This window comes from Anomalospiza imberbis, chromosome 8 (genome assembly GCF_031753505.1).
Source record: "Anomalospiza imberbis isolate Cuckoo-Finch-1a 21T00152 chromosome 8, ASM3175350v1, whole genome shotgun sequence".
NCBI lineage: Eukaryota > Metazoa > Chordata > Aves > Passeriformes > Viduidae > Anomalospiza > Anomalospiza imberbis.
This window is the reverse complement of record NC_089688.1, coordinates 32,779,896-32,805,150: the sequence shown is the minus strand read 5'-3', so window position 1 is coordinate 32,805,150 and position 25,255 is coordinate 32,779,896. Positions and strand designations below refer to the sequence as shown.

The 25,255-nt window shown below is 40.8% G+C and overlaps 1 protein-coding gene across 1 annotated transcript; it reads left to right on the top strand.

The window, feature by feature from the left end:
* The first annotated feature begins 1,009 nt into the window (after nt 1–1,009).
* DHX32 (DEAH-box helicase 32 (putative)) lies at nt 1,010–25,133 on the top strand. The gene is made up of 11 exons (XM_068198326.1): nt 1,010–1,864; nt 4,783–4,973; nt 7,629–8,001; nt 10,461–10,706; nt 12,881–12,980; nt 13,097–13,255; nt 20,097–20,288; nt 21,817–21,972; nt 22,972–23,162; nt 23,983–24,164; nt 24,908–25,133. The coding sequence occupies exons 1-11, from the start codon at nt 1,595–1,597 to the stop codon at nt 25,098–25,100; spliced, it is 2,253 nt and encodes a 750-aa protein (XP_068054427.1). The 5' UTR covers nt 1,010–1,594; the 3' UTR covers nt 25,101–25,133.
* Nucleotides 25,134–25,255: the final 122 nt, after the last annotated feature.

Below are 25,255 nucleotides of genomic sequence, written 5' to 3'. Positions count from 1 at the left end.
ACCCATCTTGTAAGTCCTTGAAGGCCTGGCTGAAAAGAAAAATCAAGTTCTACATGCCCTATTTTAGCAGAGATAAATAAAGTCAATCAGTCAACAACCTGGTCTGCTAAAACATGATCATGAAAGGAATATTAGTTCCAAAATAGTTCATTTTCAAATAATAAAATGTTCTTCTTGATTTGGTAACATTTTAATCTGCCTTCTTGTACTACATACTAAAAAGGGAGAACAAAAAAAAAAATTGCTGTGGTATGACAATTCAGATTTGTTCAGCAAACCAGGAATATTGCTGTCCAATGCCCAGTGTTTAGGAGATGAGCCTGTACTGCAAATGAGGAAATCAGAGTGCTCCTGCTGCTAAATATGTGAAAAACAAGGAAAATGCAGAATAATAGCAATTCATGTGTTTGCATCAAGACGTTTTAATATTAGTTTTACCCCAAAAAAATCCTTCATGTTATTTTAGGATGAATTTTACCGAAAAAACCCTTTGTGGGATTGAACTTCCCATCCCCTCCTGACTCTTCTGCCTTATTGAGTAATTTGGGGCCCATTTGGGAGAGGCAGAGATCTCAAAGGTAGGGAGTTTGTAACAACAAACAGGAAGGGATGGAACAAAAAATCAGACAAACAGCGTGGATTAGAGGGATCCATGAAGGTCAGAGGAAAAGTGGAATCCAAATGCAGGAGAACGACCTAACTGAGCATGAAAACTGGCCATTATCAGCATCCTGGTGATAACTTCCCTCTGGAGCTGAAATAAAAAGTGTTATTTTGTATTTGTCTTACAGTACAGCTCAGCCAAGATTAGGAAGCTATTTTGCTACTTTTGAGTCCTCCGAGTTGGAGTTACTTTACATCACTAACGTTTTTTTCTTCCACCTCCTTCCAAAGCCACTTCTGGTGCCCTTGAAGGAATGGAACTAGCATCACTCTGGGATTTTTTCATGTATTAAGTGTATTTTAACTGCAGCGAAAGCTGCTAAAGCCTCCCAAGACCTCTGGGGTCATCCACAGAGTGCATAGAAAGAGTTTTTGCCACTGTGACTCACTGGAGCCCTGCACAGAGCACAGAGGCAGAGCCCTGCCCGTTGCTGCAGCACCCAGGGGTGCAGCCTTTGTGCTGGGATTAGCTCCCACATGCCAGCCCTGCAATCACAGCCACAGCTCCAGAGCCTCCCACTGCAGCCACAAAGGTCAGGCTCAGCTGCTCTGCCCAATTATTCCCCAGCCTGGGCAGGAGCAAACACTGGGACCCGCGGGCTGGACTCAACGCTGAGCTGCAAAATCTGCTCAGCTTCTCCTTTTGGTTTCATCGCTGCCATTTGGAAGATTTTGGGTGATTATTTTTTTTTTAAATATATTTTCTCCAGGCTCACTGGGGTTGTTAAACCACCCAGAGCGAGACAAGCAGACCACAAAGGCAGCTGGACACCGAGCCTGGACCTTTAAACCCAAGAGCTGTGAAATACTAATCCTGGAGCGAGGAAAAATGGATTTGCTCAGGTTTAGGGGGCCAAAATGATCAATCAGCACACAAAGGACTCCTTCCATCACTAATGTGCTTTTGCTGGGAATAATATACAGAAGAAAAATGGAGTTTTTAACCTTTCCTCCAGAAAGCCACTGCTTTTCAGAATTACTCGACGGCAGCGATGGGGATGAAGAGGAAATACTTGTCTGTGGAGAAGATTTAGAGCTTAATCCTTTTGATGGCTTGCCTTACTCCTCCCGTTATTACAGGCTGATGAAAGAGAGAGAAGAGCTTCCAATATGGAAAGAAAAATGTACTTTCATGGAAACTTTGCTCCATAATCAAATTGTGATTGTGTCAGGAGATGCTAAGACTGGCAAGAGCTCCCAGGTCAGTACAACAGTCTTGGTTGAGGCTTTTTATGTATCTTTAGAACATTTAATGAGGTATGAATTTCAGAGTCACTATAACTATTGTAATCCAAGTATTAAGGCCAGAAAGGGAAAGTGAAATACAGAAGGTGAATAAAGATTAATGCAGTCAAATACAGATTTAAAATATATTAAATATTTTAATAACTTTCTTCAAGCACCCAAAAAAATTTGCAGTTACTTTGTGGTTTGGTTCTGGTTAATGCTGTATCAGGAAAGAAATACAGGGTATTTGTCATAAGATAAAGTGACAAAACATTCCCAGGGAATGAAGGATTGAAATCAGCAGGGCTGATTCTCAGGGAGAATTAATGGTCTTTCCCCCTCTTCAGCCAGGAGCAAATGTTTTCTCCAAAAGCACAAAATTACTTTACAAAACTCATGTTGAAAGAAACCACTGAAGCCAAGATCTCAGCTGAGTGTAAGTACACAAGTACCAGTCAGGATTATGAAATTCTGCTTTAACAATATATAACAACCCAGGCCTGTTGTCACAGTGAGTAGAAAAGAATTTTCAAGTAAGTGCTATCAGCCAAAATACTCTTGTTTATGACTGGGATCAGGAGGAAAATTTCTCGCAGGTAGAGCTGCAGGATAATTACAGTTGCATGGCATCTCATATATCCTACAGACTTCAGTGCTGGACACTTCTAGAGATCACATTTTAAACCAGAGACATCACACCTCTGCCTGAAAATTCCTATGTTCCCATAAAAATGATTCACGCCCAAATAATTTTTGGAGTGCCAAGTTTTTACCCCTTGTTATTGCCTGTAGTTTACAGACAAAAAACTTGCCTAATAATAAACAACTTGCTAAGAAATGTTAGCTTTTAAATTGTCCTTTACCAAGGGAAATTTTATGGAACCTTTAATAAGATGTAGCACACTGCTGGTCAGTTTTTTAATATTTCTAGAAATGCATATAACTATACAGAAATAAATTATATGTGGCTGAGGCACCTTGGTTTAGATGTTGATTAAATGAAGGATTTGAAACCTGATAACATCCATTAAAATAATATTTATAATGCAATTTTAATTTCTCATAGCAACAACACATGGATATTTTCCAGTGTTGACGTTAGTAAACATACAAATGAAGGAGCTGCTGTGTGAGTTCCTGGAGCAGTTCAGTTTCAGTTACACATTTGCAGAGTAATTAATCTGAAATTACAGATACTGGCTGTGGCATTTGTCAGTTTGAAATCCTGGGATATGTCTTCCATGGATATGACCCAGCAGGGGCAGCTTTGCTGCTGAGCCAGCCCTGAACACAACTGCACTGATTTTGTTGGATCCATCAGCACTTGCAGTGACCCTGCTGTCACCTCCTCCCCAGAGGCCTCTTCTGCAGCAAATTCCAACCAACCTGAGTCCAGCTGAGCAATTCCCAGACAAACCTTCTAATCCATGGTGAGAATTTAGGAGTTTCCAAGTGCTGACATGGATAATTCCTGTGCATGGTGCAGGCCCTGGCGAGCAGCGAGGGCTCAGCTCAGTTTTGCTGTTCCACGCTGCTGAGAACATTCCAGTTGTTCAGAATTCCTGCCCTGGAATGAGCTCCTAACAGGAATAAGCCTATGGGAAATTAGACAAATAAAAAATTACAGTAGTTCCCATTATAATCAAATCAAACACAAACCCCACAGTTTGTACACCTCACCCTTTTTAAAATAAACATCTATTTAAGTCCAGAAAATACATATTAGTCTTTAAATCCATTATCTCAATATAAAGGATCAGAAAATGTTATCATTGGCTTTGCAGTATATTCATTTTAGTTTCCTTTACTAGGCTCTTTCACAGAATTCACAGAATTCACAGAATTCACAGAATTCACAGAATCACCAGGCTGGAAGAGACCTTTAAAACCACTGAGTCCAACCCAGCCCCAACACCTCAACTCAACCCTGGCACCCAGTGCCACATCCAGGCTTTGTTAAACACACCCAGGGATGGTGACTCCACCACCTCCCCGGGCAGCCACTCCAGAACTTGATCACTCTTTCTGTGAAAAACCTTTTCCTGATATCCAGCCTGTATTTCCCTTGGTGCAGCTCGAGGCTGTGTCCTCTGGTTCTGTCAGTTCCTGGAGACAGAGCCCAGCCCCAGCTGAGCACAGCCACCTTTCAGGAGCTGTGGAGAGTGCTGAGGTCACCCCTGAGTCTCCTCTTCTCCAGGCTGAGCACCCCCAGCTCCCTCAGCCATTCCTCTTTACGAAAAACAATGGGGAAAAAATTAAATTCCTTGAGCACTTTTGACAGCATTGATTTGCTCAGCTCACAGGTTTGACTAGCAGGTTTCCAAAGGAGCTGAGCCTGCCGAGCACGCCCAGCCCTCAGCCGCGGTGCTCTGCTGTCCCTGCAGGTAAAACAGAGTGAAAATTTAACAGGGTAGAAATCCATTTAGATTTAAGTAAAATGTGCCACTTTGAGCTTGCTAATATAAGTAAAATATGCTATTTAGTCTAGTAACTGCAGCACTAGCAAAACTACCCCAGATAAAAAAAAAAAAAAAGGCAAATTTCCAAGCTAAAGAAATATGATACAAAAAAGACTCCTCGGACCTTGAAACAGACAGCGTAGAGTGACACAGGAGTTCCTTCTGTACTTTCTAACAAAAACTGGGTACAAATGTAACTAACTGTAAATATAATGCAAAATCAGCAGAATGAATATACATGAACCTATCGTAAAATTCTATGCATATGTAAATTGGTAAGAGCAATAAAAAAAGATCGGGAGTTCTCAGGGGCACACATATCCTCTGAAGGGGAACGATCCCTCACATGAATCCAGCGCTGTAACAAACATACCGTCCCCTACAAATCTTTATTGCAATTGCAAGGTTTTAACTTTTCGCCCGCGTTTCACAGGTTCCTCAGTGGTGTGCAGAGCACTGCGTGGCCCTGCGGCCCCGCAGGGCCGTGGTGTGCACGCAGGTGCTGCGCCAGGCCGCCGTGGCTCTGGCCCTGCGTGTGGCCGACCAGATGGACGTCAGCGTGGGACATGAGGTTGGCTACTCCGTCCCCTTCGAGAGCTGCTGCACAGCTGAGACCATCCTGAGGTGTCGCCCTGACTTTTTTAAGATTTTCTAAAGCCTTCTGAGTTTACATTCTGTTAGCAAACTTTCTCGCACATGTTCTGTAAATAACGTATTGTTTTACATGCCTTCATAGAGGCAGAGAAATTTGATAAACTGGTAGTTTGTCCAGTGTCGTTAGAAAAGTGACACTTTCACCCTCCAATCCACTGTCACCTTTAAAAAATTATAAATGCTAGAATAAAAAAAAAATAAATTAGTCTTTTTCCGTAAAAAATAACAACAGCTAGTATCGTTCTTTCTCGTGTCCTATAGTGACACTGAGGTTGGTGCCTTTGGAGGCCTTCGAGACAAGGTGTGGTAGCTGGCAGCACTGCAGATCTCGCTTTGGAAAGTTGTAGAATATTTTAAATTCACTGGGTGTGTCACTGTTGGACACGAAATGAGTACACAGAAGCTTGGTAAGTTCAAAAGAGAAAAAGACTCAGTTTTATTTAAACATCTGGTATTTATAGAATTCTAAAGGTGACCGTGGATTGGAGGATGGAATTACCACCTCTCCAGCAACACTGGTCTAAAGATCAATCAATCATTTCTCTTCACCCACAGAGAAATATGTAAACTATTCTATTTATACATGAAACTGTGTGGGAACTCTGACTCTCAAATATGTAAACATTATCAGAAAGCTAAAGAACTTTTATGAGAACTTTAAAACTTTCGAAAGAACTATAAAAGAAAACTTAACACTTTTAAAAATCAGGGCAACACTGGGTGCACTGAGTTGGAAGGGACCCACAGGGATCATCGAGTCCAACCCCTGGCCCTGCACAGACACCCCAACAATCCCAGCCTGGGCATCCCTGGGAGTGTTGCCCAAACTCCTGGAGCTCTGGCAGCCTCAGGGCCATGCCCACGCCCTGGGGAGCCTGGGCAGTGTTGCCTTGATTTTTAAAAGTGTTAAGTTTTCTTTTATAGTTTTTTTGAAAGTTTTAAAGTTTTCATAAAACTTCTTTAGTCTTCTGATAATGTTTACATATTTCTACTGGAGTTCTCATGCACTGTTCATGTAAATAATGATTGTTTTGCATTCTTCTTTGTGGGAGGAGAGAATTGATGGACTGGTGGTTTGACCAGTGTGGTTGGAGAGGTGGTAAATCCATCCTCCAATCCACGGTCACCTTTGGAATTCTATAAATACCAGATGTTCAAATAAAACTCTCTTTTTTTTCTTTTAAATTACCAAGCTTCTGCATACTCATTTCGTGTCCAATAATGATAGGCAGTGCCCAGCACCTCTGGGGGAAGAGCCTTTCCCTAAATCCAACCTAAACCTCCCTGGCACAGCTCCAGCCATTCCCTCAGTCCTGGCCATCAATGAGCATAGATCAGAGCCTGCCCCGCTCCTCCCCTCACATGGAAGTTGTAGACGGCAATGAGCTCTCTCCTCTCTTCTACAGAGATTTTGTGATTAATCAATAAGTACTAAAAGGTTTGAAGGAGGCATTCTGGGGTAAATCATAGCAGAGATTTACATGAGCAAGGCTACTGTCCATGCAAAACTTCATTAAGCACCTCAGTAACCTCTTTTTCTTCTCCTCTACGTTTTTTTTTTTTTTGTTGTTGTTGTTGTTGTTGTTGGGGTTTTTTGGGGGGTTTTTTTTGTTTGTTTGTTTGGGTTTTTTTGTTTGGTTTTTTTTACTGTTTTCCAGTACAGGAATGTTCAATACCAGAAGAGAACAGGGGATCATTTCTCCCAAAGTAAAGTCAAAATTCAAAAGCAATCAAAAAAACATGGCTAGAAGAGGGTATATTCAGCACCAAGAGGAAAATAGCATTCAGGGGGATTTTTGGGAGATTAGAAATGCACTTAATGTAGCAAGTACAGGCAGGTGACAGCAGGAACACAGGGATTCAGCCTTTGAGCCTCCCAGAAAGTTATGAGGGTTATTTTCTCTGGTTCCTTAACATGGGAGGCACAAAGTCTCATATCTAGACCACAAGCTTTTTTCTCAGCCACCGGTTTCCAGTGGAGAAGAGGATACTCACCACTTCTGAAAATCAGTTTCCACTTCTCTTCCTCTTGCCTGTCCTTTCTCTGTCTGTGGAGAACTCCTTAAACCTCATCCTGCAGCAGAACTTCCTGCAGCTGCTCCTGTTGAGAGGGAGATGAATCCCTTCCTCTCACACATCAAAACCCGCTTCTAGAATTCCAAGTCCTGCCAAGCAACACAACAAAAATAATATCCTTTAAAAAACCTGTCAGCAGCAGGGATAGAAGTGAGGAGGGCCTTATGGTATAAATTAATTACTCATCTTGGTTCTGGCTCTGCCTCAAGTGCACCTTCTTTTCCTAATCCAAAAGGATTCATTCCTAGCTCAGGAATTGTTTATGGCGTGTGATGGAAGATGAACAGCTGATTTCAGGGCAGGAGGATTTCTGCTTTTGCCTGGAGCATCCTTTCTACCACCGTGTCTCTGAGTGTCATTGAATCACATCAGGTTTGTAGCTGCTAAAGGAAGGATTTAAACATGTAACTGAGACTAAAAATACTCCCTGTTCTTGTCAAAACTTTCATGTTGGAACAGAAAGAACCAAGCTGCCCCCAAGACACTGAATTAATTTCTTACAATAATAGACCAAGGAACCTGGTAGAGTTCTGTGTGTCTGTGTTGCAGGTACTGCACAGATGAGATGCTCCAGAGGGAAATGATGTCCACACCCCTCCTGAACTGCTACGGTGTCATCGTCTTGGACGATGTGCACGAAAGGACTGTGGCCACAGATGCCCTGCTTGGCCTTCTGAAGGACGTCTTGGCAGCCAGAGCAGAGCTGAGGCTGGTGATCCTGACTGCCCCCCACATGTGCAGCACCCTGCAGGGGTTCTGTGGCAGCGTCCCCGTGCTGCGCGTGCGGGGCAGGCGCCGCGCCCCGGCCGTGTTCTCCTGCAGCACCCACAGGGACCCCTTCCTGCCTGCCCTCAGGCTGCTCCTGGAGATCCACCACACCAGGGAGAGGGGGGACATTGTCATCTTCCTGGCATCTGAGCAAGTAAGTTGTTGAACTGACGCCTTAAGTTTTAGCTTTCGTGTTTTCCACATTCTGTACTGCATTGTGCGTGACTCTGAACTTCATATAAAGTGTTAGCAAGTTCTCCTCACAGCTCAGTCAGACAAAATAATCCTTTTCCAGGCCCAAAAAGTGCAAACAACAGCAAACTGGGGAGAGTAATCTGGAATCTGGGAGGATGGGACTGCATAACCTGGAGCTGGAATTGGACAATGAATCCCAATATGGAAATGGACCAAAAGTGATAAAAGTGTGAAAACTCATGACACGCTGTCCATCTTGGGTCCATCTACATTAAAAATACAATCAATATAGTCTCCTATATTTTAGCAAAAATACTGCACAAAGAAACTTTGATTAAACTCCTGGCTGTCCATTCCAGTCAGATATTCTGAAAGCAACATTTCAACATTAACCCCAATATGGAAAAGGACCAAAACTTATAAAAGTGTGAGAACTCGTGACTCCTTGTCCATCTTGGGTGTGGCCTCAGCCAGGCTCTTCTGCTGTCCAAGGTGTGTCCTGTGAGAGCTTTTAACAAATCCCTGCTTTATTCCTTTAACTCTGTCCAGCCTCTGTCCTAGGTAGCCTCTCTAAGAATCAAACCTGTTCTCTTTCTGATTTGAATCAGGAAATGTGATTTTTTATCTGACCTGTAAATACCGTGCTGTCAGCAGCTGACGTGCCACCAGGCTCTATAATTTCAGGGTTTTCCTTCAAAGAAGTCATGGCATACATAACACTGTGGTTTATACACATAAAATATCCATATAACACATCAATATTGTGTAGAAAATACATATTTTTTCTGTAGGTTTTAATGAAAGGCCACCATCCTTTTGTGTGATGCAAAAAACTGTAAAAGCAGCACACATGGGCACAGGCCACAAGGGCAGGGATGGAATAACCTATCCTGGCACTGGGCACGGCACAGTTTGTGTTATCCTTGTTGTGTGGGAATGGACACAGGGACACAGGTCCAGCCTCCATCAGTGTCCTACAGCACAGGGCTGTTTTTACCTTAAACCTCCCACGGAGATTTTTCCATTTGGATTCTTCTTCCCAACCATTTGTGTGCACAGCAGCAGGAGGAAAATGTCACTCCAGAGGTGTGACAGAAAATCCAGGAATCTGCACAGGCTTTGTGACACCTTTGAATCTCTGTAGACAGCAGTGATTCCCTAAATTCACTGCACCAGCAGGTCCTTTGAAGCGTTCAAAGCAATCGGACCATCAAATATTTCAATATTTGGGATTATTATTATTATTATTTTCCTGATAGTGATCCCAAATCTTCCACTGTGTGTCATTAAATCTGCTTTAGAACAACGAACTCACCAGGAAATAATGACTTTTCACAAGCACAGATAATTTACCACAAACTACCCAGGCAGTGTTTGCTGCTTTTCACTGTTAAAAGGGGGATGGATATGAAACACTTTTAATAATGTTAATAATCAGTTTTAAACCTTATAGACACCAATTTTACAAATGATAAAGTAATGAATTTTCTGTGTTAGCCCCCCTATTTACAATAGATAATGTCAGAGAGGAAACACATGCTCTTTCCATTTCAAAAGGTTGGGAAGAAAGTTTTATTTCTGCTTAAAAGGTTGGTTTTTTTTTTTGACAGGTAAATTCCCCACAAAACTAGAGTAGGAATTTCTTTCTTGCCAAGAAGAGATCACTCATTTTTCTCTCTCACAATGAGCAGAACACTCATTATGAACCAGAACATCCCATGAATTCTTGTTTAAGTGTGATTTAAAGTTTCACAGTGGTAATGGTTCACTGTTCTCAAGCACTCAGCTGTCTTTTAAACTAAACAAAAATATGAATTAACCAAGAACATCAGGATTTATGAGCTGCCCTGCTGCCAGCCTTGCTATTAGATGTCACTCTTGTATCTTTATAACAATTTTTATGGAGCACTTTCAACCTATAACTACTGGAAATGTGGTGTCACTCTCAAAGAGAAACTCAGTCTGGCTTTTCAATTTTGCAAAACCTTTGCTAATAAAAATGCTTTAAAAAAAAATCCCTTTCAGACTGAGCAAGCCCATGAATTATTTTTGTATGCCTTTCCAAAAATCGTGCAGAACATAAATGGTTTCTTATTAACCCTCCCAACAACAAAACACTAAAACAACAACAAAAAGCTTTTACAATTCATATCCAGTCTCTGGATCTGTGAACTATTTTAAAGGTGATGTTCCATCAATCCAAGTTAGCAACACTTTATTGACTTTATTAAACATTTATAGAGTTTATTAATCATTGGGGGAAAAAAATTCAAACCTTTACAATACTTACATCTTCTCAAATATAATAATAAAGGGAAAGTAGAGAGGTTTCTGCATATTTTGATCATTTTATATGTTGCAATTGGACTAAGAATATAACAATTTCATGAGGAAAAAACGTATTTCTCTTGATTACAGGAAATTGAAAAAGCTTATCAGATGATCAGACAGGAACAACCCAATCTAAACCCTGACCTTGGAGAACTCATCCCCATCCCTTTGTACCCCACAAAACAAGACCTTACTCCCAAACTAATTCAAAACAGGCAAAAATGCTGCAAAAAATACAGGAGGAAAGTTCTACTCACCACCAGCTCTGGAGAACCTTTGATCTGGACTAAAAATGTGACTTTTGTCATTGATGTTGGTCTGGAGACACGAAAGGTCAGTGAAGGGAGCCAGAAGCACTTTGTCCAAAATAAACTCTGCAAAAGGGTTTTTTCAGGGCAGGGGAAAGGGAATTGTGCAGCTCAGATAAATGCAAATAGTGCCTAGAGGATCACGTGGTTTTCTCTTCTTTCACAGCACAGGTTTTATGATATTTTTAACATGCAAATTAACAGAATTTAAATAATTTTCATGGACATCTCGTGTGAAAACCAAGCAAGAAATCACAATTGCTCCCCAAATTCAATCAGAAATTGGATTTTTGAAGTTTCTAAAGCCAGATGAATGCTTCCAGTTGAAACTGCCACTCATTTGGGCACCAAACCCATGACAGATTGTTTGCAAAATACATCTCACCTGAGTTCTGGCCTATCAGTCATGAATCTCTCTTCAGTATTTTATACATAATGCAAAATAAAATCACTTCTTAGGCACCTATTGGCAGATCTCCTGGTTTAGGAGATTATTCTCATCCCTTATTTAATGACTTAGTAATTGCTCACACAGAATCTCTATTTTTTCAAGCTGCTTGTGCTCCTTCTGGACATGTGCTCCCATCCAAATGCTGCAATTTATCTAATAGCATGAGAAATAATTAGATAAATCAATTAAATAAATTAATTTATCTAATTAATACTTAACCTTTTCCAGTTTGTTCTAAGTTTGCCCTCATTTCTTGTTTTTCACCCTGGCAAGGATTAGTGCAGCTGCAAAAAAAAAAAAAAAAATAAAAAATTCTCATTTGTTTTATTTCTACACAACTGATGTCCTAAGGGATGAGTAACTGTGTAGGAACATGAACTTGAGAGCTGCACTACTACAGGTTTTGTAACTGTCCTGGTTAAAATAAAAATTCCAGTGACAGGCAAATGAAACGATGTGATATATTTCCTTTCTATAGTACAAGGTAGAATAACCAAAATTGGAGTTAAGTGTGCCTAAAATTTTGGAGCAGGGATCATTAATCCTGATTGACCTTGCAAGTATTTCAGGGAAAAACTTGTGAACTACCAACCAGTACTTTTCATTTGCATTGCAAAAAACCTGTCATTTTAAAAGCTTTTTAACTGGGAATTAAGAACTAACTCAGTCTCAAGGCAAGTTTAAAAAAGTTACAGTTTTGTGTGCAAGGAAGAAGAGCCCAAAAGCAGCTTTCAATTAGACCATGCTTATTCCTTAAACTTATTCCTACAACTGCAGTTTTCTTGGATGGCAGAAATGGATTTCACTGCCATGGTCACCTGAAGCCCAAAGCACAATTCAACAAATTACAAATTTTGTGAATTTAAAATACAAATCAATGGGAACAAAACAGATCCAAGAGTCCTGATATCTATCAAATCACCTCTATCAGTGATGCAATTTTCACCTCTAATTCAATTATTTTGTTTAGTCCTGTGATATTCCTCCCTCACCAGTTCAAATTCCCATTCAGTCAAAGTCAGCTGAGCACAGAGGGAACAGGAAAAATTCAGTGCAGAGCAAAATCCCACCTGAGCCTTACAGCTGGGATAAATCAGCAATTCACCAGCAGGAAAAGAAATCTGTGCCCTGCACTGAAGGATATTTTATTTTTTTTTTTTTATGAAAACCCTGCTTAAAGCAGATAGAGTTGACTCAGTTGGCAGGAGTAGAGAGTTGCCTTTTCCAGGCAGTTTTATGTCTTGCTGGACACTACAGGCTTGTGGCCACAGCAGGGAGTGAATCAGCTCCTCAGCTGAATCCAAATAAAGCACAATAGCACAATTAAGGAAAATGTAAAACACGGCATCATAGATCCCTAATGCAGCCCTCGTCTCCTGTAAGACAAAAATCTGGAGTTAGGGAGCAAAATGCTATCAGAAAATGTTGGGATTCTGTCACTGCAAGAAATAAATAATATTTTCTGATGTTTTTTCTTGATGATACCATTTTCTGCTTTAGTAAGGTCCATTTCTTCAGGGGAAAAAAAAAGACATTTATCTCAGAGCACACTTCGAGTGACTGCAAAACATCTGTCAGTTTGTCAGGGTGCTGAGTGCTCTCCTTCCCAAGCTGCTGAAACAAAAAAGAAATGAAAACTGTTACTACCCTTTCTGTTAAATGACCTAGAGAGAAATTCAGTACAGAGCATTCATATTTTTGCAGCCCTTGTGTACTTGTCTGATGCTTGGTATCTCTTTCATTTAAAGGTGTACAATCCTAGAATCAGAGCAGACTCTGTTCTAACCCAGCCTATCAGCCAAAGTCAAGCAGAGGTGCATAAACAAATTCTGGGCATGTCTCCATCAGGTAGAAATATTAGCTCAAAATTTAAATCCATTAGCTCAAATTAATTAATGCAATCAACGTGGCAAAGTGAGGAGGAAGCATTTTAAAAAAGGTAATTTTCCTGAATTCTCTTCCAGGGAAAATCTTCTGCTTGTATCCTGAAGAATTTACATGCAAGGAAATGAAGCCAGAAATTGCAGCTAAAGTTCAGGAATCCAACCTCACCAGCTTGGTCCTGTTCCTGAAGAGGATGGACATAGCAGGCTTTGCACACTGTGACTTCATCAGCAGCCCAGGTAAGGGGACGCACCAATTTCTCATATTTTTATCATTATTTTAGAAGTTCTTTCCAGGTTAATTTTGCCCTGTTGCTCATAGGATTGTTTCTTATTTAAGACTTTGTAATAATATCACCCTGCTTTCCCCACTTGCCTGCTACAGCCATTCTCAGCTCAATAGCACTTAGAAAAAAGACCATAAAATATCTGAATGGAATTGGAATGCTAAAAAAAAAAATCAATATTCCAAGTATCTCCTCATCTAGGTTACCTATTATTTTCCTGTAACCCACAAAGAAAATTTGTGCCCTGTTGTACAAGGTATTGTACAGATATCCAACGAAATATATCCCTTTAATCAAAAGTTTACAACCCAAATAAACCACTGTTGTTACCTGGGGTACGAGTGTGGAGGAAACGAGCTTCCTCCTTGCCCTCCAGCATCTCCCACCTCAAATTTACAACGGGCTGTTCCTCAAGGAGAATATTCCTTATAAAATAAACCCAAATACACTTTCGATACTAGGCAGGGAAAACTCTGAATTTTGAGGGAAGAGAGTGGAGGAAGTTGCCTTTTTTTTCCCCCCTGACTTCATAATTTAGGGTTTTTTCTATAGAAGGATATTTTCCTCTGTTCTGGCTTATCACAAACCCCAAGTGCCACTGCAGGTTCTGCTGTTGCTTTGAAAGCCTTTAAAGTGAGGGAATTAGCCCTGATTTCATTGGTTTGGGGATTGCTGATTTCATTCATAATTTTCCAGTGCAAACAGGAAAAATATTATCCTGCCTTTCCTCGTGCACATACACAAAATTGGAATGATCTCTTCTGCGTGTTGGTCACTGTAATTAATCAGTAATAAATTGTTAATTCTCACTGCTGGATGTTGCAATAGACAGTTAAGTGGAATTCTAAAGAAGAATTTATTCTACTTTTCCCTTGTGTGTCTGTTTATCAGAAACAAGCCTAAAAGAAATAGGAGAAAACATGGCCAGTCTGATGGCAATTGATTCAAAACCAATGAGAATTGGAGTATTTTGGCCTTGTGGGTGTTATTTCCTGTGCTGAACCCATGAAATCTGCATGGAAAATGCTTATGGAACACAGTTTGCTCCCACTCAAATTTAAAATGTATTTTACTACTTAACAAAAAAAAAAAAAAAAGGTAAAGCATATTCATGTTTTTCCTGGATATGAAGAAAGTTGGTCTTGAACTGTAGAAGGAATTAGTAAAATTATATGAGGGAAAAGCATTTAGCATTTTTGGATTTAAAGGCACAATGGGGACAGCATTCAGAGAGAATGAAATGCTAGAGGCACATAAGGGTTTCACAGATGCAGGAATTCCAAGTTTTGGCTGTATTTTTGGATAATGCAGCTGAAGAAAGCATTGTCCTGATGTGTAAAAAATTGTACAGGTATTTGATGAGTGAAAGAATTGGCTTTACTTGGATGGACATCAAATAGGACAAAGCTTTTGCTGACTAGATCAAAAGTGTCAGGTGCAGGTACTGAACAGTTTTAGGAATTACTAAACTATTGTCCACTAAGTACAGTGCACAAACTGGCTGAACAAATTAAAAACCCCACAAACACTGCAGGGGTGCTCTGAAAGGAGAGGAGAAAGTCTGCACGATTCCCTTGTCTGCTTCCCGCCTTACACAATTAAACATTTGAGACGCAGCTTTGATGATCCAGCACAGCTCTTCCTTTAACCAGGACACATCACACCCCGACTTTCTTTCCACTTCGGAGCAGGCAGTGAACTTTTTTCCTACCAGCACTTGGTCTGATCCCTACAGAATCCTCCAGAGAGGAGTGCAAAGCTCCCACAGTTACAGCACAGAGTCTGAAGTGCCTGCTGTGAAATTCTCTGAAAGAAACTGGAGCACCCAAGGGAGAAATTTGTCAGGGGAGTCAGTTCTAGTGTTGGACCAGCGCACAGAACTCAAAATATATCAGGCTTTCAAGCACACAATCCCAACAATGGTTTGGGCTGGAAGGACCTTAAAGATCACCCAGTTCCAAGGCCCTGCCATGGGTTTGGCTGTTCCATGGCTCTTCACCTCCTTGGAGCTCAGTTCCCTTGGAGTAAAAGGTGTAAAACCATTGCAGCATCCCCTGTGTGCCACAGGCTTCCCTCTGCACTGTTTCTGTCCAACAAACATTCTCACCTTGTCTTTGCAGTTGAAACAGAGAGAGGCTTTAGGGGTTTTAGGTGAATTTCTCCTAAAAAAAGTCAAGTTTTCACTGAGATGACAGAGTAAGACATGGGCATGAACTGGTGAACAAACAAATCAGAAGGACACTGAAATTCATAGCAAGAAGTACTTCTCAATCTGTTTCCTGCACATGGAGAACATGCAGCAGATAAGAGATAAAAAATACATCAGTAAAGCATTTTATTTCTGCTCAGCAACAATGTGCACAAGGGAATTTTTTTTTCTACTGCTCTTTGGGGAGAAATAAAAGCCTGGATTAGGTCTGACTCATTACTGCATTATGAAAGCAACAAACATGTCAGGCTTACAGCTGCTGCATTTAATTCATGCCATAATCGAGAGCAGCAAATGCAGCAGAGCTCGTTCCCCTTTCTGGAATCCATGAGCCAGAGGAAAATGAACCTGGCACTGCAGCTCCAAAGTGCATTAGAGGGATTCCTGTGCCCCGAGCACAGAGATGTGTTTACATTTTGATCAGTAAATCAGATAGACCTTTGCTGGGGTTTATAATGGGACAAAAGAATTCCAGTCCCATAGATTGCAGCAAGGTTGAGTACTTTTGTAAATCACTGGAAAATCCTTATTTAAACTAAGTGAATCATTAGAAAGATGAAGCCATGTAAAATTTCCCTGCGGGATCAAGGGGAAAGCATTTGCAGATTCTATATTCATTCAGAATTTCCTCAAACAATTTTCATCTTAAAGGTATGTCAATGGTCATGACCATGACATTTGAGAGCTATGCTTTCACAACCCCCTGGAGAATATATTTCTAGAAAATCCAGAATAACAAGAGTTGTATAAATTTATATAATTTCAAATTGTTTCAGAGAAATAAATTGTTGGCATATTTTCACTGGAGACTGTCAAAGACAGAAACTCAATGCACCACTTAAGCTCTGCTCAACAGAGATCAATTCAGGGCAGATTTATTATCGTAAATTTACTTGTTAATTCTTTGATGTATTAAATTCTGGATTTCATCAATTAGTTGATGTTTGCAGACATTATTCAGTATGTTCTGTCAGGCCCTGTTCTGGCTGTCCCTGGTGGGGACAGGGTCCATCACCAGCCAGACTGGAGGAGTCATGAAGCACCATGAAGGGGAATGAAAATACTGCAAAGTATGAGTTTGGGGAGGTAATTTTTAATGATCAACTATCATTTCAAAATAATAGTTATAGAACTGGTGGCTTCAGAGAAAACAGACACATAAAAAATCCCGTCTCAGAAGGTACAAGGGGAAAAAGAGGATCAGGAGGAAACCTGCACAGAGAACTTGTGCTTGCAGAAGAAAAATCTTTGCATAATTCGAGGAAAAACTGGCATAGACTCCTCCATCTTTTCAGTTTGCTGTCCAGGGAGCGGTGTTAGAAACCAGGAACAGCAAACACCCTTCCCCAGGACTGCTCTCCCTGCAGGAATTACTTTGGCAGTTCTTTCTGCTGTCCAGCCCATCAGAACCTGCAAAACCTGTGGTGAGCCAGGCAGAGCATCAGCTCCTTAAAGATAACATCCCTTCACCTGACATCCACGGCAGCTCTAACTTTTTAAGTTATTCCTCTGGAAGGAAAAGATCTATCAAAAAAAGTATTTTACATACTCAGCATTTGCAGAGTAGGAGACCAGAACACAGGAGCTGTGGATCTCCAGAGAAGAACAAGAGAGCAGTTAAATGGACTATTAAAAATCACAAAAGTTAAGTTTCATTCCCATTTCTAATATCCACTTATTACAGAACTTTGACCAGATCTCTAAATCACTTGCCTCCTAATACAACAAAAATTACACTTTTGAATTTATTTGCTCACAGCCTGAGCATTTGCATTTCAGCCATATGGGATGTGCTGCTGAAGACTACAGGTGTAGCTGCCTTTAGAGGCAGAATTGTCTCTGTTCACATCAAACTTACAGAAATATGAAACCAAGAATACAATTTTAAGTAGCTTGAAACTCTCAGATAAACGATTCCAGTGCAAACAATAACATTAGGTTATATATTTGCTTTACTAAGCCTAAGAAGGATCAAAAGCATGATCTGTATTTACATAAAACTGGTCAGATTTCCTGAAATGAGTCCAGAGCAACCCAGTCTTGAGCAGCCAAAGAACACAGAGCAGGGAAAGAAAATACCAGACTAGGAAATACCTTTTAAAAGTCCAGGGATGTGACAGTTTCTTGTTGAAAGCACAGGACACATCTTGAGAGGTTTTTTGAATGTTGCTGCTGTGAAAGCAGCAGTGGAGCCACAAATCCTTGTGGTTCACACCTCAAGGCAGCAGTGGCTGGTGCTGGCAAGAAGCCCTAAAAAGCCCCACTCCATTTTTTTATTTTTGCTTTTTTACTGTTCCTTCACCTGCTCTAATCCACCTTTACAGTCTTGTCCTTTCTAGAGCAATAAAACTCCAGGAATCTTTTTTTTTTTCTTTTTTTTTTTTCCCAGAACACTCATAGCAAGACAGGGAAGTAATTTGTGCTTATAAATCTCAAGACAACTAACTCTAGGGCATAAAAATGCAAATTACTGATGCTATCAGGGGGTTGAAACTGACTGCCATATAACCATGTTTTTGTGAGCTCCAGCACAAACTATTTTGTTGAATTCTGGAAAATAGCTTTCCATGATCTGCTAGTAATTACTACACATCTGAGTGACCCTCTTACTATCCCTGACTTTCAATCACTGATTTTTATTTCCTGTCACTGACTCCTATACATCATCAGCTGCTACTTCTCATTTCTTTAAAACGCCTAAGTATTTTCTTCTCAGATACTTCAGCTTTTGCAAGGCCTCATCATTTATCCCACTAAACCCCACATTTCTTATAATTAATGTCCTCTCTAGATCGAATTGTGCAGGCAGAGGGAAGAACTCTGAGACTGAAATGAAGCAGGTCCACAGTTTGAAAAGGAATTTGCAGGTTCCTGAGAGACTTTGTCTGAAAACTGGGTGTTTTAAACTTAACCAAAGTCACATCAGCAGATTGAGATGCTGGAGAAGTTCTGGAAGAGCTCGTGTAAGGGGAATTAATAAACTATTTTCCCCCTTCAGACATAATAGCATGAGGTTAAAACAACAGGTGCTTGTTTGCTTCCCATTTTACTTTTTCCTTGACTATAAGTAGTTAATTCCAGGGAGATGGTAATAAACAGTTCCCTGCCAATGAAGTCAAAATCTGATCTCAAGATTTTCTTGCAGAATGTGTGGGAAAAGTGTGGCTAAATGTGACCTAGCAGCTAATTACGGCCTTGATTTGCTTTTAGTCTTGGTGATGCCATACACATTCCCAATCTTAATGAGTGCAAGAAATTATTTCTAGTCATCTACTAATGAAGATCCAAGTACAAATCCACCCCCTGCCTGTGTGGGCAGCTGTGCTTGTGGTCTGGTTATTTTATTTAGGGATTTTTCCCCATTAATGTACAGACTGAGAGCAGCTGACAAATGGCCAGTGCAGCTTCCCAGGGCTGGGGATGAGGCCAAGTCCTGCTGCAGTGGAATTTCTGCCACCAGCTTCAAATTCAACTTGTTATCCATAAAACTGAGAAAATATCAACCAAATCCTTAGGCTGCAGTAAGGAGAAAGTTGCTGCAGTGCTTGGAGAGCAGTTGTGAATGTGGATGAACTGCTACCCATGAAAGATATTGACCACTCAATATAACGTGGAATAGAAATCTACCTTGGAAAAGAGCTGGGAGGAAAGAACCTGAAAGAACCTTCACACTTCAGGAGTTCCCAAATTTCCACCATGTTTTTCATGTTCTGGCCACAATTTTTCGGAGTGTAGGCCTGACAACTTCAACTTGAGGTTCCCACTCTCGACCACATAAAGCTCTTCTGTGCTTGTTTGACCTCCTTCTATCACCATCAGATTTCCTACAGGCCTGCTCAAGTCCTAATTTTAAGTGTTGACTTGCTGAATCCTGACCTCTCAGGACATTTTCTTACATTCCCTCATTATTTTTGCTGCCTCACTGTTCTCACTTCTGCCTCTGGAGGTTGTAGGAAATTATAACCCGCACTAAGGGAAAACTGAACACTGAATTTTGTGGAGTGAGAAAAGTACAGCCAGTTGCTAGGGAGACATTTTCTTTTACTACATTCCCACTTTTCTTCTGGTATTGTGAGAACCCACGTAAAATAAGTATAATAATTAAAAAGGCAACCAAGAGAACTCCAAATACCTGCAAGAATAACAGTGATAACTTCTATAAATATCAGAATATCTCCTCTGGTTAAAAAATATCTTTCCTAGACCTGTTCTGTATCTCAGCATCCTTCAAACATGACCACCCCTCTTAAAAAAGAATGAACATTAAGAACCCACCTGTAAACTTCCAGTAATGGAAGCAGTTTTGACAGAGTCTAGGGGTATTGAGGATTGTGTCTGGGCTTTTGACAAAAATTGTTCTGACATTAAAAGCATCAACAAAGTGATTTGCAGCTCTATGGTTGTTACCTCTTATTTTCTTCCTCCAGAATTTTCTCAGCCTTCCCTTCATCCATTACTTTTTGTTTTTAATCACTGTCAAATAAAAGTATCATTTTCCCACAGCTGAAATATTATAATGAGAATTCAGACATTCATTCCTGTGTAGCCATTCTCAAGAACTGGAATTCTCTTCCCTTTTCCTTAGCTCCTGAAAGCCTGATGCAGGCTTTGGAAGATCTGGATTATCTGGCAGCGCTGGATAACGATGGAAACCTCTCTGAATTTGGGATTATTATGTCAGAATTCCCCCTGGATCCTCAGCTGTCCAAGTCACTGCTGGCTTCGTGTGAATTTGAGTGTGTGGATGAGATGCTCACCATTGCAGCCATGGTCACAGGTACTCCTGGATCAGCTCTCACTGCAGGCCTTGTGCCACCTGCCCAATCCAGACTCCTTCCAAATCTATCCCCAAAAGCAAATTTTTGTTATCCTCATCCTGCTTATTTCAAGTAAATGAATATATCTGGCTGTTCAAGCCTTAACTGTAAGGATACAATGACAGCTAAGTAAAGAATTCCCACGGAGAATTCCATTTCCAGGCTTCAGCTGCCCATTGGCTTCCTCCCTTTTGTCAGAAACCAAAATGAAACTTTCTTATATTAATCTACATTTGTGACAGATAGGTGCAGCAAAATAGGGGAAGTTCTAATTATAAAACAACATTGAACTGTTTACCTACAAAGAATTACTTTGTGATCTTGTCTCTGTGCTTCAAATGTTTTATAAAACTGACATAACCTTGGAGTCTTGGGCAGAAAACACATGAACGACAAGATATCAAGCTGCATGAGTTGTTCTCCTTGTAGGACAACTTTTTATGCCTAAAGTGGGTTGATTTTTAACTTGTGATAGTTTTTATAAAGTACATATAACAAATGTAAATGTTTGAGCATAGGCACAATTTAATTTTAGAAAAGCTCAATCATCTCAAAAAACACAAAAGTAAAATGCACTGGAAAGCAGAAATTTCAACATAGAGAGGCAAATTAAGGCATTAAATCAAAAGATGTCTTTTTATAACAAAGAAACCATTTGTTGGATTCTAGCTGAATTAGGTTGTAACATTAGGAAGCTTTTTTTGGCATCAGCCTGGGAGAAAGCAGCTTTTTTGTGTTTGCAACACACATTAACTAAACAATATCATTGTTGCCACTAGAAATGAAGGGGTGGGACTATTTTCAGGCTAAGAACGATTCATTGCTCAGATAAACATCAGTCTCAGAGGCCCTGAGATTTTAGAGGAGCGAGCATTCGGCCACAGCTCAAGAGCAGTCACAAGTTCTTTGTTACAAGGCAATACAGAACTTTCTAACCCAATGGACAGTTGCCACAGGGTTTATTTTGCTTTTCTAACCCATCACCTTTACTCACTTCTGCTGCACTGAGGATACTTTTGTCCAATGGGTTCTAACTCACAGGCACACATCTGCTTCTGTTGTAACTTCTGAACTCTCAGCTTGTTCCATACAACCCCACCCTTACATTATAAACCCTTCAACATCTTACCCGTGCAGTTTCTCACTTGCTGAAGGCATCTTCTTACTTACAGCTATAGAAATATGAGTTTCTGGTTTTTCTGCTCCATATCTGTGTATTGTATTTTCACATCAATCCAAGCTTCTTCCAAGGCTGTAGATCAAACCCTTCAGTGTCTGTGGGAGTTTCTGTTTCTCTGATTGCCACAAAACAAGACTGGAAGGACACCCACAAAAATAAACCTTTAGTGAATGCAGCAGGTTCAGTTCTTCAGCACCGATCCAATACTGGGGGTTAAATGCAACCGAGGAAGGAAAAACCCAAAAATACCAGTGGGGTTTTGTGCATGCACCTCTGTGTTTTCACCACTGGCTGGTTTTTTTCCTCAGCTCCCAGCTGCTTCCTGCACGCCCCTCCTGGCACAGAGGAGATCGCTCGGAGCCGCTGGCGCCGCTTCTCCCACCCTGCAGGAGATCACTTCACCCTCATCAACGTCTTCAACGCCTTCAAGGCAGCCACTGCCAACCCCACACACCCAGGCAAGTGTGCCCGAGCCAAAATCAAGGGCTCTGGGACCAGTTTGGGAAAAAAAAACAAACCCAAAAATCTGGTGATTCTTTCTAGAATGGCTGATATGCGGGGAGAAACCTATGGGAGTAGCTATTGCTGATGAATATTAATTTACTTATTAATTAAAAATGTCCTAGGACAGCATCTCTTACCCAACAGGGATCCATAACCACGATTCCAACTGTCCTTTGAAGTGACACTGTGCAAAACCAGAACGATGGCTCCTCCTGTAGAAGCACAAAATCCAAGTTTAGGATGAATAAAAGCTGTTGAGGAGGGCCTCAATTCCCCCAACAGCCCAACAATTCTGGTGGGGTTTTGATAGCTGTGAACCGAAAGGAGAATTTAAGGGACAAATAGAAAGTAGTAAAGTCCACATTTGCAGGAGCACAAATAAAAGCCAGGAGGTTGCAGAGCAACAGAAGCTCTTCACTGCATTTTCCCCTGCTCAGGCATCCTGCTCCAGTTCATTTAGCCCGAGTCCAGTGCTCAGAGAGCAGAGGGATAAATTTGCACGCACTGAGTAAAAACTTGAGACGGGGAAATAGGATTGTCTCCTGCTCAGTCATGTGGAATGCTGAAGGGAGCTCCAGGAGAACCAGTCCTTTATCAGCGTGCAGGCTCAGCACCAGCACCACAGGTGTGATTTCAACTCCATATCCTGGCCTAAATCCACAAGGCCTGAAAAACAGAATTGCTACTCATTCTATGGGAAGCTTTACTCATAACAGAGCAAAGAAGTGATTAGATTCAGGAAGAAATAGCTGGGATTCTATCAAACTAAGTGAGGATATCAAGTATTGCCCACTCACTTTGTGAGCTGAGCCTAAGCTGTCTGTATGGCTCATTACCAGCATTTTGGCCATCATCTGCAGCAGTGCAAGAGCGCTTATTCCACACAGCAGCACTCTGTGGATTGCACGCATCAGTAAGATTCTGCTTTAAGCCAAAACATTGGTTTTTTTCCCCCACAGACTTCAGCAGTGAGAAATGGTGCCGTGATTATTTCCTGAGCTGCTCAGCTCTGAGCATGGCAGAGATGATCAGAGCCGAGCTGGTGGAGATTATGAAGCGCATTGAACTTCCCACCTCAGAACCAGACTTTGGATCAGAAGCGAACCTGCTCAGCATTAAGAAAGCTCTTTTATCTGGTTACTTCATGCATGTAAGGAAAAACACTGTGGTTTCATCTTCCTGCACTGTTAAATTATGTAGAATGCTTTCAGAAAGCTTAGGTTCATTAGTGAAATCTGTTGATTACCATAAAAGCCATTTTTTTTCCCAGTGTATCAAACACTTCCTCCCCTTTCAGGCTTTTCTCTGGGGTTCATCTCTCACTGCATGGAGTTCACAGTCTCCATAGCAATAAAAAAACTGCCGATATGCCTTTCACTCAAAGAACTCTTACACCTCAAAAAACCTCTTGAAATTGCAATATTCTCTCAGGAATTATCTCCTTTTTGAAGGCGAAAATTGCCTGGAAATAGAGAAATGACTTGGATATATTTAGATGTGCATAACAGACAGCTTGCCTCATTTCAGGAAGGCACTCTAACTGTAATTGTAAATGTAAACTAGATTGATTTATTCCCACTTGAGTCCCCAGGCTTTCCTTCACATCCCCGTGCTGCATCTCAACACAAAAACGAGCTCTCCCACCGGCACATTTCATAGCCTGACACATTGTGTTTAAAGTCTGTGAAAAGTGTAAGTGCTGAAGAATACATGTTTGTATGTTTTCACAGACCCTTCAAAGCCAAACTCAAGAGCTTTGTATTTATTTGTTGCAGCTTCCTTTCAAATACACAGATCAACATTTTCTTTAAGCCTCATTTCATGGTATCCAGTCCCAAGCTTTCCCACACAAACTTGGGAAGAGGTTCCAGTTGAAAGTATCAGAAGGGAAGTTTAATCTCTGGTTTAAATCTAAAAGGCACTGTGCAATTAAATGATGGGTAACTCTCCACATTGTTTTTTTTTTTTAGGTTGCTCGTGATGTGGATGGCTCAGGGAACTACTTAATGTTAACACACAAACAAGTGGCCCAGCTCCATCCCTTCTCATCCTATTACAGCACCAGGAGGATTCCAGAGTGGGTTTTATTCCACGAGTTCAGCATCTCAGAGGGCAATTCCATCCGAGTTGTCTCTGAGATCTCTCCCCATCTGTAAGTGAACTGTGATACAACTGCTCCTCCACTCCTAAATCCACAAAACCGTCACTTTGGGAGGATAAAAAAAAATAAAAGTGAAAGATCTGTGATCTCAGGCCCTCTCTATTCTCAGTAGTTGCCACTGTAACTGTAATCAATGAAAAAGCCCACATTATGAGCTGCAAAAGTTTCTTACAAGGTAAAATATATAGAAAAAAAAATCAGAGTTAACAGAGCAGTGCACTCACACATGAATCCAGCTGGGAAGGTCTTTGTTCCCTGAAAACCTATTTTCCAGCAAATCCTTTTCTAACATATTTTCTGTACCCACAGAGCTGAATCATGGCCTGTTTATGGATTCAGGGAGAGACCAGAATCTTTCTTCTGCAAAAATCTCTTTACACAAAGAATATACATTTCACTCTCCCATCTTTTCTACTTCCCATGTTTATAGGAGAGCTTTTTTCATAAAACTGGTTATTGAGCCACTCTGCTCCAAAGCAGGGCAATTCCTATTTCATGCAACCTGCAGCAGTGGGAACTGCATTGCAGCTCAAGTGCAGGCTGAGAATTTTCAGTGCCAGGCTACTAAAAGCACAAACTCCTACTAGATCTTGCAGAGAATCTTGGATTCTTGCAGAGTTTTGGGTTGAAATATCAGCTTTGTAGATTTTTTTTAGATACGCCTGGAAATAATTATTCAAGTATTTCAAAAATCAATTAAAAATTAATAATGTTTTGTGTGATTTCCTCCCCAGATTTGCAGAGCTGGTACCTCAGTATTATTTCAGCAATCTTCCTCCAAGTGAAAGCAAGGATATTCTGCAGGAAGTGATCAATCACTTGGCACCCATTTCAGCCACAAAGGAGGAACAGAAAACTGCCAGTGACAGCAAAGAAAATGAGGAATTTCCCCAAACTCCCACCAAGCAGAGATGTGCTATTCAGTGAATGTAGACTGAACCACCACATAGTGGACAACAATAAATAAAAGCAACATATCCAAAACACATCCCCACCTTAACCTACGTGATCATTTCAAACTTTTGACATAAATACATTTAACAGAAGAAACACAAAAAGGCACTTTTCTCAACAAAAGGAGT

Bases quoted from the DNA above. Each gene is read 5' to 3' on its own strand.
- DHX32 (XM_068198326.1), top strand. From the start codon at position 1,595: ATGGAGTTTTTAACCTTTCCTCCAGAAAGCCACTGCTTTTCAGAATTA. The intron at 4,974-7,628 runs GTGTCGCCCTGA...TCTGTGTTGCAG, and splicing joins ACAGCTGAGACCATCCTGAG to GTACTGCACAGATGAGATGC. The intron at 12,981-13,096 runs GTAGAAATATTA...ATTCTCTTCCAG, and splicing joins TCTGGGCATGTCTCCATCAG to GGAAAATCTTCTGCTTGTAT.